Source organism: Formica exsecta, unplaced genomic scaffold (assembly GCF_003651465.1).
Source record: "Formica exsecta isolate Colony F162 unplaced genomic scaffold, ASM365146v1 scaffold443, whole genome shotgun sequence".
Classification (NCBI taxonomy): Eukaryota; Metazoa; Arthropoda; class Insecta; order Hymenoptera; family Formicidae; genus Formica; species Formica exsecta.
The window spans coordinates 678,743-695,171 of NW_021851667.1; the positions used below are offsets into that span (position 1 = coordinate 678,743).

At 34.2% G+C, this 16,429-nt stretch overlaps 5 protein-coding genes across 7 annotated transcripts in view; 3 read left to right on the forward strand and 2 right to left on the reverse strand.

Annotated features, from left to right (window-relative positions):
• Positions 1 to 700, forward strand: part of LOC115240586 (beta-1,3-glucan-binding protein-like) — a 4,182-nt gene extending 3,482 nt beyond the window's left edge. Inside the window, exons 7-9 of the mRNA XM_029815818.1 lie at positions 1 to 77; positions 194 to 295; positions 442 to 700. Of these exons, the coding sequence (XP_029671678.1) occupies positions 1 to 77; positions 194 to 295; positions 442 to 540 (278 nt within the window). The 3' untranslated portion in view covers positions 541 to 700. The remainder of the gene's footprint in view (positions 78 to 193; positions 296 to 441) is intronic.
• The window catches only part of LOC115240594, a 6,594-nt gene extending 5,047 nt beyond the window's left edge, over positions 1 to 1,547 (reverse strand). Inside the window, exons 1-2 of the mRNA XM_029815832.1 lie at positions 1,458 to 1,547; positions 854 to 1,256 (exon numbers count right to left, since the gene is read on the reverse strand). Coding sequence (XP_029671692.1) covers positions 854 to 1,256; positions 1,458 to 1,499 — 445 coding nt within the window. The 5' untranslated portion in view covers positions 1,500 to 1,547. The remainder of the gene's footprint in view (positions 1 to 853; positions 1,257 to 1,457) is intronic.
• A 166-nt stretch (positions 1,548 to 1,713) lies between these two features.
• Positions 1,714 to 3,167, forward strand: LOC115240596. Its single transcript, XM_029815834.1, has 4 exons — positions 1,714 to 1,853; positions 2,131 to 2,256; positions 2,325 to 2,475; positions 2,953 to 3,167. Exons 1-4 carry the CDS (start codon positions 1,833 to 1,835, stop codon positions 2,967 to 2,969), a joined length of 315 nt encoding a protein of 104 aa, XP_029671694.1. The 5' UTR covers positions 1,714 to 1,832; the 3' UTR covers positions 2,970 to 3,167.
• On the forward strand, positions 3,114 to 5,728 carry LOC115240597. The gene is made up of 3 exons (XM_029815835.1): positions 3,114 to 3,255; positions 3,502 to 3,605; positions 3,796 to 5,728. Exons 1-3 carry the CDS (start codon positions 3,238 to 3,240, stop codon positions 3,911 to 3,913), a joined length of 240 nt encoding a protein of 79 aa, XP_029671695.1. The 5' UTR covers positions 3,114 to 3,237; the 3' UTR covers positions 3,914 to 5,728.
• Positions 5,020 to 16,428, reverse strand: LOC115240585 (calcium-transporting ATPase type 2C member 1). 3 transcript variants are annotated; one of them, XM_029815814.1, is made up of 16 exons: positions 16,069 to 16,428; positions 13,228 to 13,593; positions 10,058 to 10,252; positions 9,836 to 9,925; positions 9,636 to 9,733; positions 8,949 to 9,207; positions 8,528 to 8,864; positions 7,850 to 8,238; positions 7,580 to 7,736; positions 7,306 to 7,476; positions 6,874 to 7,189; positions 6,585 to 6,770; positions 6,350 to 6,497; positions 6,174 to 6,266; positions 5,938 to 6,079; positions 5,020 to 5,862 (listed from the first exon to the last, which is right to left on the reverse strand). In XM_029815814.1, exons 2-16 carry the CDS (start codon positions 13,336 to 13,338, stop codon positions 5,729 to 5,731), a joined length of 2,826 nt encoding a protein of 941 aa, XP_029671674.1. In that variant the 5' UTR covers positions 13,339 to 13,593; positions 16,069 to 16,428; the 3' UTR covers positions 5,020 to 5,728. The 3 variants fall into 3 exon arrangements, with proteins under 3 accessions (XP_029671674.1, XP_029671677.1, XP_029671676.1); XM_029815817.1 differs by lacking the exons at positions 13,228 to 13,593; positions 16,069 to 16,428 and adding an exon at positions 12,987 to 13,026; XM_029815816.1 differs by lacking the exons at positions 13,228 to 13,593; positions 16,069 to 16,428 and adding an exon at positions 10,704 to 10,932.
• Between the last annotated feature and the right edge of the window lies 1 nt (position 16,429).

A 16,429-nucleotide genomic window follows, 5' to 3' on the forward strand; every position in this document is an offset into this window, starting at 1 on the left:
AGAGCGGTCTCATCGTGGCAAAAGTCGACGGAATGCAGTACGGCGAACAGATTGTAGATGGTTCATTTGGCAAACCGGTAAGCCAAAATAAAAGTATTATATTGTTTTATTGATAGATTTATTTCATAATTTTATTGAATCTCAACACTTTATTGAGTAACAACATTGAGAGTTATAATGGTGTCGTTTTTAGTCATATTTGACTTTGGGAATCGCTGTTGGAGGTGTTCACGAATTCCCAGATCTCGTTACGAGTAATGGCTATGTCAAGCCATGGCGAAACACCGAGGCAAAGGTATGGTATTTAATATATAATCACAAGTTTTTATATATAAAATTTAAAAACATTCGAGGAACAGGGCCAAGTATTATTTAGTTTATCAGATACTTTGGCAAATAAATTTAACACAACGCTAAATTATTATTATTTTTTTTTTATAGGCGATGTACAAGTTTTATCGCGCAAAAGACAACTGGTATCCCACATGGGACACACAAACGGCCCTTGAAGTGGATTACGTGAAAGTATGGGCACTATAAATACGTTTATCTCTGCAAAACAATACATCCGCATAACTAGTTATATTTTTATTATCTGTAGACATTTTACAACACATTTTTTTCACAAAATAACGTCATTTATCCAACAATAATCTCTTAATTCGTTTGTACGAAATAAATAATAACGAAATAATAGACATGTCGTTTGTGCATATGTATACTTGATTAATTCTATTTTTAAGAACTCAGCGAAGCTATCTCACTGATTCAACATAGTTTGCAGTTCCATCGATTACATATATTCGTATACACTCACGTTGCATGCGTTGTGAATCAAAAAAAAATTACCAACCTTGAAGGGACGGTATAGGTGGCGTCAGGAAGGTACTGGGCACAGGTTGCAACCTACCCAGTCGAATATCGGGACCAAGACCGTTTCCCAACTGCTCGATGAGCCACTTTCCGCGATATCCGAAACGCCGTTGATACGTTTCCGCTGCGCGCGGCCCGTCCTCGGGTCTGAATTCGATGCGCATTGAGCCCTGGCCGGTTCTCCCGAAGTATACGAAACGTAGAAAACTCGCGACGCCGCTCCTAGTCCATTCTCGGAGCTGGAATTGATTCGGCCAGAATTTTCTCATGAAAATTGATAGTCGATTCCCGAACAACATTTGCGGCCATGTGAGAAATGACGATGACAAATCAATTGTTCTGGCATTTCGTGTCGACGTTCGATCGCTGCACCATGCGCTTGTCTACCCGTAATAAAAATTGAATTAATTAAAATAATTTATATTCATTATTTTAATAATAAATTATAAAAAATTTAACACTTTGACGTACAAGGGGCGTCATTCAGTAAAAAATATAATTGTAGAATAAAATGAAAATTTTCTTTGAGTGAATAAGAAAGTCTTTGAAGCGAATTAACTCGTATTAATTTCTAGATCACTTACCGCGCAAAAGGCGATCGTTAAGAGCACTTTATCAATATACATGCTTTATTCGATTTACACTTACTGCGAGAACATCGGAAAATAACGAATGACAATTCCATCCGGCTTTTATGTCCTCCTATCCCATGCTTCGTGGAAAATTCGTGATTCGAATTGAGTATGATCGCAGGGTAATCGATTCATGAATAACTGATTGTCATTCATGAGACGCCCGATTTTTCAAACTCTCGGGCGTTGCGTTGAACGCGCGATCAAAGGTTTTTTACTTTCACTCCCATTCTTACAATAGACCTTGAGAACATTTTCATATAAGCGGATTGGATTTCTGAAAAGGTACCACTTCGCGGTAGCAATATATTGTTTCCGACGTGAGCCATGGATCGAAGCCGAATATTGGTAAGTTTATTTAATAAAAAAAATTCAAAACAAACTGAGCTAATCTCGATAATTTGAAAAAATGATTTATCGCATTTAAAATTAATTCAGTTTGGGATTACGCTACATATAATTATAAACTACATTTATATAAACTACATAGCAATAATATCAATTTTGATAAGATCATTTAAGTACGATTAACTTTTTTTTTTTTGTTTATGATTATCTACAGTAATTTCAATAATCATATTTCATTCTTCAACAATCTTCATATTTGCATTTTATTGTATTTTAGATTGTTACGCTGATGGCATTATTACTTCACAGTGAAACATTGATATCAACCGCAGACCCTGTAGCCTACCAGATTATACGTGATTTAATTCAATATAACGTCGCAGGTCCACCTGTTTTTCACGAGGTAAGTGCATAAAAAGATACTTGACATAGTTTTACTTTAGTGGTTTCTTTATTGGTGTCATTGCGTAGACAACATACTGGGACTTTGACCCAGAGGCCGGCAAACAAAGGAGAATCCAATACGAACGGGATAATGGACGTTTCGGAGAATATGCAATAGCCAAATTAGGAACTATGGATTTATGGAAGAACGGTCGCGAGAAGTTGAAAGATGAAACTAGTGAGTAAATGTGATATTTTTAACAGCATATTTTTTTCAACACACGATACTCTATATTTAATATATTATTTAATTTATTAAATATACTTAAAACTAAAGTCAATTTCGCGATTTATATATTAATAATTAATATTTACAATATGACATTTTAATTATGTTATTAATAATAATAATTGTGCATAAAATAATTTTTTGTTAAAACTTTTGAATTTCGAGCAGACTAATTCTGCCGAATAAATTTTGATCACATGTTTGCAATTAAATAGAATAACAGCTTATATTTTAACATATTTTTTTAATCATGTCATTGATTATAACAACTTATAACTATAACAACTGTGCACAGTTTAAAGTAATTCGAAATGTATGATTCTTAGCATTAGTCCTCTACTTTTTTTTAGTATTTTAGCACATAGAAATTGTTTTGTCGTGAAAAGTATCACGTTTTACAAATACTTTCACACATGCGTATTTCAGGCAATCGTTCCAGGTGAAGTAATCATTGCATGTAGTACAAAGTTTCCAAGAACTTTCACCATGTCGAGATGTCGGGGAAAGAATTAGGATGGTAGGGGAATGAAGAAATTCAGACAGAGTTTTGACGAAAGACTAAAACGTCGGACGCAGTGACGTGATCGATATCTTGTAGTATCAAGTTGTTAAACTGTGTTGTTTTAATAAAAAAAAAAGCACTTTTACTTTGTATCATTTACAAAATTATTTTCTTACGACTAATTGAGAAACTTTGCTATCATCTCTACCATGGCGGGTTTTATTACTGTAAGTAGTATAAATAAAAGTTTAAAATCGCACAAGAATTAATTCGCTTTTTCTCGCGAATGTTCAGTCACACTCGAGTGAACAGTCGATCAAAACTCGCCGTCTCTGTTGCAATTACTATTTTAATGTATAGGTTTACACGAATATCGCATTGTATTTTCATAGAATTCTTCCTCTCTCCTTTATGCATTATATGAAAAAGGATAAATTTTTTTTTCTTTATTTGAAATTTTAATGCAATTATAGTGGCTGATTATAACTGTGTTCGCTACCATTTTTTTCGTTCAAATCCATGGGAATACAGCTACGATCGCGGAACCTAAAGCGCCTAATTTCCAGTATTTCGAACGGTAAGTGAAGTAGCAACAATCTCTCGAGATATTTCATGTAGAACATGTTAGTAAAATTAATCAATATTTCCTCTAATATTAAGCAGAGAAAATATTTAATTAATTGTGCATTATAGCGTAACAATTTCCTAGAAAAAAAAATTTGCCGTTAAAACTGCGTCGAATACCGTTATAATAATCTTTTTTTTAGGCCAAGATATCGCTATCCTTATTACGACGAAAATGGCAAGGGAAAGTTGCTATATGGCTACGGTGGACCAGAGCTGTATCAATATAAAACTTATAGTCCTCTTGAAGGAATTCATTAATATAATTTTCTCTCTCTTTTTTAAAAAAAATTATTGGTATAATTCCTCTCTCTTGTAGAAATTCACTTTTTTATTAAATCTAAAGATTAGAAATTTAAATAAAATATACTTGTATATATGTAAAATGTATTAAACATTTAAAAAATAGATGTTGTTATTGATATGCCCTTCCTCACAAAAAATCGATTCGAATATATCTACATAATACAATATACGAGTATTCTTCAGAAATTCAAATTACTTAATCTAAATGATATCTCGAAAACTAGCGTTATATTAAAAAATGTTTTAGAAGAATTAATGGATTTCAAAGGCGTGATATCTATACTGACTTTATGTGTGTGGATAGATAGGTCGAGATCATTTAAAAATTTTGAGAGATGGCGAACCCCATTTTTTATTATAAATTATTGTATCTTATGTCAAATCGTTTTCAAAATGGTACGATAAAATTTTTTTCATCAAGAACTTTCCGAATTTTTTGAATGGAAGCTTTCCAATGATTGAAATGTCCCCAAATTTTTTATTACTAACTCCATATGTAGATAGAGATCATAATAACAGTTGCGATTGCCAATCCCAAAATCTATTAAACGATAATTCTGATAATAATCTCGAATTGTAATTTATCGATGTACTTATTATAATGTAAGTTATGGAATTGAGAAATTATGGTCAATATCAAATATATCAATCACTAGCGCAATATTGTATTGCAACTTGTAACGATATATTTCTCCAAAACGGCCGATGCGACGTTTCATAAAAATATTCACATTAGAATTTTGGATCATATTTTTGTTTAAAGATGTGTAAAGCAAAAATAAAAACATTTCTCGCTTTCGTTAAAACGAATTCAAGCTATCAATTAAGTCTATTAGGAACTTGATCGGTTCAGCTATTATTAAGACTTAATACTCCAAAGTACTCTCAATTAAACGGCTCGCATAAATATGATCTTGTTGATATTACTGTGTTTCTTGATACGTCGCGTTTCGCAGTTTGTGGAATTAATAAGGAACATTATAGAGCGTTTATTTTCGCTGATTAGAACTGTATTCTTAAATGCAATCGATTTGTATGACTGTGATATTAATTACAATAAGTTTTTTTTTTTTTACTTACTCGGTAAAATGCTGCATGATTCGCTTCTCTTCAAACGTGAATTGATCGACAATGAATGAATAAATGGCGGAATCGATGTTTCTTCCCACAAATGGATCTTAAAAATTATGCACATTATTTAGAAAAGTGTGTAAGAGAGAAATACAATGATTCGGTGCAAACATTGCTTTGGACTGCACTCTACGACTATATTATAGATATAATATTGTTAAAAGTCATTTTGATCTATCAAACGTGCATGGAATGTGCAGTACCTTCGCTATCATTTATAATAAGGTGATTCATTCAGTCTCACTTGACGAGACAATAATGAAATATAATCTAATAGCTACAGTCTATGTAATCTACTACATTGTTATCGAAATGTTTTATCTTTCTATGTGTGATATATTACTGTAAAAAATAGAGTCGAATAATTTGTAAACGGTGAAAAAAGCCCGCAGTCACTGCGCAATCAATACATAGAATCTTTGTCGAAAGAATATTATTCTTTTCTGCGCGTATTAACTGCATACGTGACGAGATTACGAATGTGCAAGCATAGTTGAGTAGATGTGAGTTAGTGAGAAGTAAAATGTGTCGATTATAAACGCGAATGCGATTGCATATGTATCGAGATATCGCCGAGCGATAATTGATTTATTCGTTATGATGTTTGTCCGCCTTGCTCTCGCCGGCAGACTGTAACTGTCATACAAAGTCCATTTCAAACTTGTTGTAATACTGGCCATTGCCGCGACGTCCCTGCAACTGTCTCTCGATGAATTTCTTTATTTCGCTGATCACAAAGACACTTGATGTCAATGCTGCCAGGAATAAAAGATCTGTAAAATGAAAAATAAAAACGGTGTATAGAGACATGTATCGACTGTCCTTTATTATTAAAACACGTGAAATACCTTTCGCCGTGAGAGCCTCAGTCTGAAATATTCTTTGCAACGGAGGAAAGTAGATCACAAACATTTGTCCGATGACAGACAACGTTACCGCTACCAAGAACATTTTGTTACTCCATAATCCAATTGTAAATATAGATTTTGTCTGAAATAAAACGGGAAAAAGTGAGAAGGTTAGTCTATATAGTGATTCTTCATCTTATTGTTAGTATCAAAACTGGAAACGCGCAGAATCTTACCTGTGACCTACAGCTAAGAGCATTAAACATGTCAAAGAATACGAAGCAAGTGAATGTCATGGTAGTGTCTCTTGCAGTATTTCCATTAACCATCTGAAAATAAAACATATATATATACAAGAGAAAAAATTGTAAACCTGTTTCTTGAAAGACTAATATCTATTTCTTGAAAATACCTCTCTGTTGTATACCCATAGAGTGCCAAGAATGATGATACTAGCCGACAATAAAACATTGATTATGAGGTGACGCGTGATCATTGGCTCCTTTGTGTTACGTGGTTTTTGCTTCAGAACATCCTTATCAACCGGTTCTACTCCAAGGCTACAGACACACACATACAAAAAAAGACTAACACATACATACAGAAAAAAAATATTTAAAACGAAAAGATATTTAGCAATATCTGACCTTTGAGCAGGCGGACCATCCATAATGATATTGATCCACAGTATTTGCATAGCATTCAAGGGGTTCGGTATACTCATCAATGTTGCGAGAGCAATCAGAGAGAGTGCGGCTATGCTAGTACTCAATTGAAACCTTACGAAATTACGAATATTGTGAAAAATCCCCTTTCCTTCCTCGATCGCCGCGCTAGAACCAAGAAAGATGAAAATCATATATAAATATATCATCTTATTAATTCATCGTATGTGCTAAAATGTTAGACAAAAAATATTTAATATAAAATATTTACATAATAGTTCCGAAATCATCGTCGACCAAAATCATATCGGCCGCTTCCTTGCACACGTCAGTGCCATTCTTGCCCATGGCGATGCCTATATCGGCTTTCTTCAATGCTACCCCGTCATTCACACCGTCACCAGTCATACCTACTATATTGCCATTCCTTTGTAAGGCTTTTACGATACAAAGTTTATGTTTGGGTGTCACGCGATAAAATACGCTAACATTGTTGATGCACTGTTCCAGTTGATGTTCTGACATCATGTCGATTTCATCTCCCGACACTAACCGACTGTGCAGCGTATCCAATCCAATTATGCTAGCTGCAAAATAATGGAATCTTTTACAAGAAAATTCTGTGATCGTAATAATTCATCCACTATGTAAGAAATGCTATCTCTCTTTGATATGACATATATTACATTATTTATTTATGTACCTATTGCAGCTGCAGTTTCCTTGGCATCACCAGTCACCATTATCACTTGAACGCCGCTGTTTATCAAGATACTGATAGACTCGCGCACGTTCGGTCTCGGTGGATCGCAAATACCAACCAGACCGACGTAAACCAGGTCTTGCAATGAGGAGCCACGCGCCAAACCAATCACTGCAAGCGTACAAATTTGTAAGTGTATATAAATTACGGAAAAATGTAAATCTATAAAAATTCTCGATTATATTCATTTTTTTTTATAAAAAGATAATACTACCTCTCAATCCTTGTTGACCGATATCATATGCTTCTGTCAGGAATTCCTGGTCCTTCTTCTGGCTAAGGGGATACACTTGACCATTCTCGTAATACTTTGTACATTGTGGCAAGACCTTCTCTAAAGCACCTTTCACAAAGTATATTTCTTGTCTATTCTGAAATTGTATAAAATTGTAAAGCTTGTACTTGATATTTTCTAAGGGTAGGAACAGAGTTATTCCGGTTATGATATAACCAGAAAGATTGTAGCTTTCCGATTTAAATTTACCTCGCTAAACCTCGGCGTGCATTTCACAGCCATCATCTTTTGCTCAGAAGAAAACGGATACTCTTGCAGTCGTAAATACTTATCGGCGACGCCGTACATTCCAAATTTCATTGCCACGGCTATAAGAGCGCCTTCCGTTGGTTGTCCGAGTAGGGTATCGCTTTGTATGATTGCGTTATTGCACACGCAACCCACTTCCAGCATGTTACTGATAGCGGCACGAGCGAGATCAGTATTATCGCATTTCCGAACGCGTACCTCACCCACGTTGTTGTATCCTGCTCCGGTAACATCCGCGATATAACCTTCCGATGTCACGAGAATTGTAGCAGTCATCTCGTTTTTCGTGATTGTACCGGTTTTATCAGAACATATCACGTTTACGCAACCTAAAAATAAAATAAATCTCTATACATACATTTGCAGTTTTATACAAGTAGAAACATATTTTAAATTCTTTGTTGATTTTTCGGAGCATTGTAAAATATTAAAGTTGTGTCGTGATAAACCATATTTCATAGATTACTCATTGTTGACATAGATGTCATGTTAAACACAGTTTACGTTTACATTGTTAACACATAGAGGTAAACTATTATATTTTACGCATAAATACCAATCCTTATTAAGACTAGAATAAAATAATTTTTCAAGTATTTTTATGATGTTCCAACTTACCGAGAGTCTCAACAGTTGGTAATTTCTTCACAATAGCTTTTCTCTTGACCATTCTCATCACTCCCAATGCCAGTGTCACAGTCACGACGATGGGCAAGCCTTCCGGTATAGCTGCCACTGCCAAGCTTACACCAATGGTAAACATCTCAAGGATAGCCTTACCTTGGATCCAGCCCAACAGCATGATGATACCGATAATGCAGAACGAATAGAAGGACAGCTGTGTACCTAAAATGTCCATGCTTCGCTGTAGTGGAGTCTTTGGCGCCTCCTCGGCCTGCATCATCGAGAAAACCTCCCCAAATTCACTCTTTTCTCCCGTATTCACTACAATTCCCTGTATCGCGCGATATCGTAACATAAGTTAATGGTAGAGCGCAGTCATACCGCCGTAAGGACTTTAGATTTAACTTACACTTACCTTGCCATTTCCGCAGCGTACTAAAGTGCCCATGAAGGCAATATTTCTCTTCGACGTCAATCCATTGATCTTAAGCAGTGGAGCCGTCGATTTTTGCGCCGGCTCGGTCTCCCCGGTAAAACTACTTTCGTCAATCGCCAAATCTGTAGCTTCAAATATTCTGATATCGGCAGGTACTCTGTCGCCGATATTTAAATACACAATATCGCCAGGAATTAAATTACGTGCGAGAAACGTCTCTACGCGCTCCTCTCTTAAGCTGCAAGCAAAATGTCGGAATGAAACGGTAATGTAAAAATATATGCATTAATGTAATAAAGTAAAATGTTGAGAAAATCTTTAAAAATAAGTTATAAATTTTCTAGCAAACGTCTTTTCGATTGTCTTTCTTATTTGAGATTTCTTTTATTTAAAATATAGAACTTTATATAAGATATTTCATAAAAGTAAATTTCACCTTCTATACAGTTTGAAACGACATATTGTATCTTCTTTACTTTAACAGAAAAAGAGGAATGCTTCGAATATATAAAGGATTAGTATATCCTCCAAAGACCATATTTCTAAAGAATACTGTGAATTTAAATACATGCTGTCTCTCAAGGTCAACTATATATTTATTACTGTTGTATCGTTGAATCATGAGTGGTTATTAAAGCATTTAATAAGAAGCATGAATCTATTTACCAGTGGCATATTGGTGGTACCAATTTATTCAATTCTTCTAAAGATTTCTCCGATCGGTATTCTTGTACAAATGCAACTGTCACCACTATTATGATAGCCTACAAAGAAATGTAACATCACAAACATAAGCGATGGTTAGATGATGTCTGCCAAAGTTCTTGGAAGGGATGGAGATTAATAAAATATTTAAATATACTTACCACAGTAATACTGACAGCGTCATCAAATTGCTTCATACATATACTGACAAATGCTGAGGCAAGTAGGAGTAAAATCAATGGATTCTTGAACTAAAAAAGAAATATTATATATAAAAAATTCATTTAAGAAACATAAGAAACTCACTTAATTTATATTTTTCTCAAATTACGATCATCCTTATATTTAACAAACAAGTGAATAGAAAGTAAATTCATCCATACCTGTTCAATATATTTCTTCCATGGTGGATCTTCCTCCTTTACAGTAAACTCATTGAAACCTATCAACTGTCTTCTATGATCGGCTTCTTGCCATGTGAGTCCTGTTCGCACATCAACGTGCAATCTAGCTGCCACTTCCTCTGCCCCGAGACTAGCTGATTCGGCGGTCGTCAACCACATCTCGGGGTCTTTACCCTTGATGTTAAAACATATTAGAATATGTATTAAACATATGTCAAAACAAAGTTAAATAAAGTTGAAATTAATGCAGGGTAAAGATGTTAAGTGTGGAAACCACTTCTCAAATAATACAGGGCAAGTGGAAGAAAATGTGAAATTCACTTGTTTAAATTATATTATTATATACACATATGTCGCGATGCGCTCGTGTTATCGTTTTTGTCTTTTCAATAATGTTAAATTAGCGCGTTATCTCATTGTTACAATTGCGTAAAAAATGTATCATCATATTCACACATCATGCTGTCAAAATCGCGAAGAGAAAAGAAAACGAGAAAACCAACAATAAAGCAATGAAAACAGGGAAGTTATGATACGATCGGCCTAAAATATCTTTTTCGACCGAATATATCGAGTAAGGAGTATATACGACGAAATGAAATAACGAAAACGCTTAAGTACTAACCTCACAGCGGCGGCTCAATATTAGTCTTTTGATGCATCTTTTTGAATAAATATATCGGTATTATTATGATAACATAATTCACACGCCAATTACAGAACAGATTGGCATAAAAGCGGCATATCAGATAAGAGGAGAAGTGAAATAACAGCACGAAATTGCGAGTGATCACCGCGTAAACGAGAATTACATTACACTGCGCGACTCATCGACTCCTCGTGACACTCTACGCTCTACGCTACGTGTGTATGTGTGTATACGTATGTGTGTAGTGTAGCGACGCCGCACAGTGTGATAAGTGACAAATGAGCGATCTGCAAATTAATTTCTTTAAGATTGATTATTAACAATACATTCTATTCTACATATAATTAACACATATATGAAGACAATTTTATTATATCACACTGTAGAAGCGCTCAAGTACTGTTTGACATTTTAATACAATTATTGTAAATAATCGTCCTTTTTGATTCATAACATATAATTTCGTTCATATATCATAATTATATATTGAATTTATAAAATGGAAAAGCCATCTGAGAATACGCGTTATAACTTTTAAAATAATAGATAATAAGACTTACTTTATATATATGTATATCTATTTCGCAAATTTAATTATTAATTCTAATTAATTAATTAATTTTTTTAATTTGTTTATTAATTCGAATTAATTAATTTATTATTTAAATTTGTTTATTAATTCGAAATAATTATTTATTGTAATGTAGGAACTAATTTAAATAATTATTTAATCAAAATAATTAGTCGTGCAATTATTACATAAAAATTAAAAATTTATCTATCAAATTAAGAATTATTTCTTCTCGGATCGCTCACTTATCACACTGTGCGTCGAATCGATAAACTATCGTTCGCAATCTTGTATCGGAACAAGCGCGATTTTATAAATAATCGATCGGCTTTTCTATCGGTTTTTTTCTTTTTATTCGCTGTACTTTAATCCCATTTCAGTTTCCTGCAAAATCAATCATATGTGGGAACAATGCTTGTGCACATATGTATATATACGTTTGTTATACCAGGCTCTCAAACTTGGTTGCGTGAAATTCTACGAAAAATAATAAAATATAATATCGCAAAGAATGCAGCTAAAATGAACGGACTTGAAGAACTCGCGGGCAAAATGACTGATAAAACGAATGCAATGCTATTTATATTTCACTTTGATTTATTGTGAATATTATGTTATGTTTGTGTGACTTTATTACAAATTTATAGCTGCATTTAAAATAATACGAAAGCTCAGTCGGACTTTGAAGCGGAGACAGAGAGAAGAAAAGTGCCAATTAAAGCGAATGGGCTTATTAATAATGTCATTTTAGCAGATTTTCAAAATGCTGACTGATAGAAGCGCATTTTATTTGCTGACATAAAAATGAATGTCACTTTTTGCGTTTTATCATGCGGATGCTATTAGAGTATGTATGCGTTACTGTTTGCACAAACTATTAATAATGCTCTCATTTGCACGTCCTTGCGCATATGAGTTTCACTTATATGTATATATGCAATGTATGTCATAAAATCTATGAGATTGTCTCGATTAAAAGAAATATATTGATCGCTTCGAAAGAGTGATCGTATTCCTTCTTTTTATGAATTCACATTTTATTCGCAAAATCAAAGTAAAATTAGTAAAATTTTCTTACGATTCGGATACGAGGTGTGTTAAATCAGTCAATCGATATTAAAACATTTCAACACGTGCTACTTCAGCGAATTTTGACCCCTCCCCAACAATATCTGTCGTATTACTTACTCAATATTCGTATTACGTTATAGATACGAATAATTATATATATGAATTGTGTGCAAATTTAATATAATTACTTAGAATTTAATTGATTCGCGACAAGTTCGTTTGATTCGTTTTTATCGAATCAATTCATTTATATAGTGACGAAAGAAAATATACTAGAATAACGAGTAAAACCAAGTCTTTCTTGTATTTTGTATAATCTTTTTTTTTTTAAGAGAATTACAGATTCAGATATATACATATAATTACATACACAGAGAACAAAGAAAGACATGTATATTTAAAAGTATGATATACCTAGATATTTCTGTTGCTTTTTAAAAAAAGGACATATTATTGAAAATGAAGATATAGGATTCTCATTTTTTTTCTCTCTGCAATTGTCATAATCGTTTCTTCATACATACATACATGATACATGTATATAAAGATGTATTACCTATACATATGTTGTCTAGGATCGCAAAATCGTGTTTCACGTGATCCGCGACTGAGCTCACCTCGTTCAGTGTCGCATTCTCGTCGTTGCGCTCTTTCTCGTCGTTGTTTCTGTTGCTTTTTAAAAAAAGGACATATTATTGAAAATGAAGATATAGGATTCTCATTTTTTTCTCTCTGCGATTGTCATAATCGTTTCTTCATACATACATACATGATACATGTATATAAAGATGTATTACCTATACATATGTTGTCTAGGATCGCAAAATCGCGTTTCACGTGATCCGCGACTGAGCTCACCTCGTTCAGTGTCGCATTCTCGTCGTTGCGCTCTTTCTCGTCGTTGCGGATCTCGAGACCGGCGTCGTCCAAGAGCTGCTCGTACTTGGCCTGGTTACCGGTGTCTCTCATCGCGGAAATGGGTGGCTTTCTTCAGCAGCGCACCGCACCGCACTGCCTATCGTGTAGTCCGCGATTTTTCCAGGAAAGAAGCAGGAAGGGAAAATGCACAGTTCGCCGAGATCGGGGATGGAAAACACCAGAGCAGCTGACCCGACACCACCGAAATCGTGCGCTATCGATTCGCGCACTCTCTTTCTCTCTCTCGCTTCTAGTCCGGTTCGCCGGGGAAAACGATGCGGCGCATCGTCTTTTTCTCCTGTGCCACTGTATGAAACCAAACATAACGGAAACGATTTCTAAGTACACGTGATCACCATATTTCCGCCGCCACCCCCTCCGATTTTGTCAAAGCGATCTCTAGTCACGCGAAGGCTAAAGAAAACAATCTCGCGAGGTGATTCATATTCCGCGAAAATTTTCAGCGGACTTTGTCTAAATCTGTCAATCAACAATATGATAGCATTTTATTTCTACAGTAAAAATTTGCATTTTATCTGTCGCGATAAATGTGTGTTTTCCTAGATATATCGTACACAAGTCGCTTTTTATTTCCTAATCAATTAGGTGTCTATCAAAAATTTTTTTAAATCTAATATTCCGGATTTTTAGTTCCTAATCCCCTTTTCCAATTTTTATATTAATGATGTAATAATTCCTTACAAATGCTCTAATTCTTAAATAAGATTCCGTTTCCCTGATGCGAATCATATTTATATAACGCGCTTATTTACCGTCGTTAATTATGCACCTGCGATTACGATGATGTTTTCTAAACCAAGGATTCGAATCGACCCTCGAATTCGTCCCTGTTACCCAGACGTGCAATTTTGAAATTAAATACCGTTGCAGCCGAGATATTTCAGGCGACGACGAAATTAAGCTTTTGTCAAGAATAATTTTGCGCTCGAGGAGTTGTACAACTTTTTCCGAAACAGAAAAAATGATTGATAAATCAATACTGGTACATCAAACCAGTGTAAATGTCAATGTTAAGTTGTTTTTAGAAATTACGTTAGCGCGGCAATTATCGTTTTATGTTCATGCGCAATAATTGCTTTTTTTTTAACATTGTAAAAATTAACAGAGTAGAGTTAAAAGTGTTGGCTGTTAAGAGCATCTTGATAATTCACGAGAGGCAAGGACGCGCTTGAAATGTTTGAGCATACGCTATCGATCAATGACAACTGATGCCATGTTTGCGAGTTGGCATAGCGAACACCTGTTTTATTCTCATTTACATCTTGAATTATAATTTTAAATTATAGATATTTCGAAACAAATTTAAAATAAATTTGTCCTTAAAAGAACGAGAATCTCGCATGATATATTGAATAAATTTTATATTAATCACACATGAATCATTCTGTTACAACATTCGTATCAAATGTATGTTTATGTAATGCGAAACGAGAGATTATGGAAACGGGAGTTCCTGCTTATCGAGGCTCACCGTTGATGATAAAATGCAATATAGGAATCGCGCGAGAATTCTTCTCTCTCTCCCTCTTTTATATCGTGCAAATATAATTTGTTAGATAAATTATATCGATACACATATCATTGCTTTTAAAAGTGACTAGATTTTCATTCTGTTCAAAAATAAAAAAATAAAAAAAAATAACTAAACCTTGAATTTACATGTAAGCTCTGATTTTGGATTTATGTCTCATATTTTCGGTTATTTCGCACAATTTTCTATTATATCAGTAGATATATAAATATGATGAAATTGATCACACACACACACACACACACACACACATACAAATTGTATGACACATTAATTTTACCATAAAAGATGCACTTGATTCAAACGTATGTACCTGATTGATAATGCTTTCTCTTAATCTTTACAACGCGTTTGATAACGATAGTTCGAATGTGTGCTTTAAAAAAAAAAAAACGATAGTTTTTATTACATCGGCGCAATCAATATGTATTTTGCTCTATTAGAATTTTAATTATAAGAATCTAATAATTAAAGCACATCATATACCTATAGATAAAAATTTTTGAAAACCATAAAAACGTCGGTAGTTGCACGGATCAAAATATTCGGTAAAGAATGTTGGAAAAATTATTTATCAAAATGTTTGTTTACATTTTAAATCTGATTTACATCTCTTTTTTTCTATATATATATATAATGACATTTGTTCCAAAAATTGTCGAAAGAGAAGACGAAAAAATTAATTAATGATTGCATAGAAAATTAATACGAAAGGTCTCTACTAGACTTTCAACGTTGACAGTTGCTAATTAGCAGATGCAATAAATTTGTCGTCGATTATCAACGATTAAAATATTAGACTGATTAAAGTTTTCTTTTAGATTGCAATAGCAGAACAACTGTAATACAAGGACGACAATAATTTAATTAATTACAATCGACATTAATTGGCATGTAGAATATCTTTCCTTTGAAATTCACAAATAAAAGTTTGATAAACAAACATATAAATACTTTGAGGAAAGGGAGAAAAAGAAAAATCGCTTCAAAGCGCGATCAAAAGCAGCGTAGATCAATTGTAGTTTCTGGGTATTCGAATGTATTCTTAGAAGAAACTAAACCATCAACGATACCTGATTAAAAAGACAACACACGCGGATGTGTTGTCACACGAACCGGTCAACGAATACCTCTATGTATGTGTGTGTGCGATTACACGCTTTTCTCACGAAGGTAAAAATCAATAACTCGGCCGCGCAACGTATATACGTAACTCTGTATATACATACCTATATATATATATATATATGTATATATCGCTCGATGAACCGCGGAAAATCGCTCTGAAAACGTCGCCAACAATGACAACTATAGCTCCCGCGTGGATTCCACGGTATCTCGGTTGTGCGTAGCGAAGTCTCGGATGTACAATTCTATCCCGACGCTATTTTAAAAATATCTACGTATTCACACGCGCATTCTCTTCCTCTCGTGATATAGTGCGTCGTTTTCGTTCGCGAATAAAAGTAAACCGACCGGCGCGATATATTGTACGTGTACACTCGGCCACGGTCTACGCAGGTCTACGGTCTACTTTCGTCTGCTGAATCCTGAATCAACACTTGCCACTTGCCGGTTCTCCACGGATGG

What these genes read in the sequence shown, in the direction of transcription:
- LOC115240596 (XM_029815834.1), top strand. Translation starts at nt 1,833, where the DNA reads ATGGATCGAAGCCGAATATTG. An exon ending in TGGATCGAAGCCGAATATTG is followed by an intron (nt 1,854 to 2,130) that starts GTAAGTTTATTT and finishes ATTGTATTTTAG; the next exon opens with ATTGTTACGCTGATGGCATT. An exon ending in GTCCACCTGTTTTTCACGAG is followed by an intron (nt 2,257 to 2,324) that starts GTAAGTGCATAA and finishes GTCATTGCGTAG; the next exon opens with ACAACATACTGGGACTTTGA.
- LOC115240597 (XM_029815835.1), top strand. An exon ending in AATTTCCAGTATTTCGAACG is followed by an intron (nt 3,606 to 3,795) that starts GTAAGTGAAGTA and finishes TCTTTTTTTTAG; the next exon opens with GCCAAGATATCGCTATCCTT.
- LOC115240585 (XM_029815814.1), bottom strand. Translation starts at nt 13,338, where the DNA reads ATGAGAGACACCGGTAACCAGGCCAAGTACGAGCAGCTCTTGGACGAC. An exon ending in CGGTCAACAAGGATTGAGAG is followed by an intron (nt 7,477 to 7,579) that starts GTAGTATTATCT and finishes GTACGCTTGCAG; the next exon opens with TGATTGGTTTGGCGCGTGGC. An exon ending in TATGGGTATACAACAGAGAG is followed by an intron (nt 6,267 to 6,349) that starts GTATTTTCAAGA and finishes TTTTATTTTCAG; the next exon opens with ATGGTTAATGGAAATACTGC.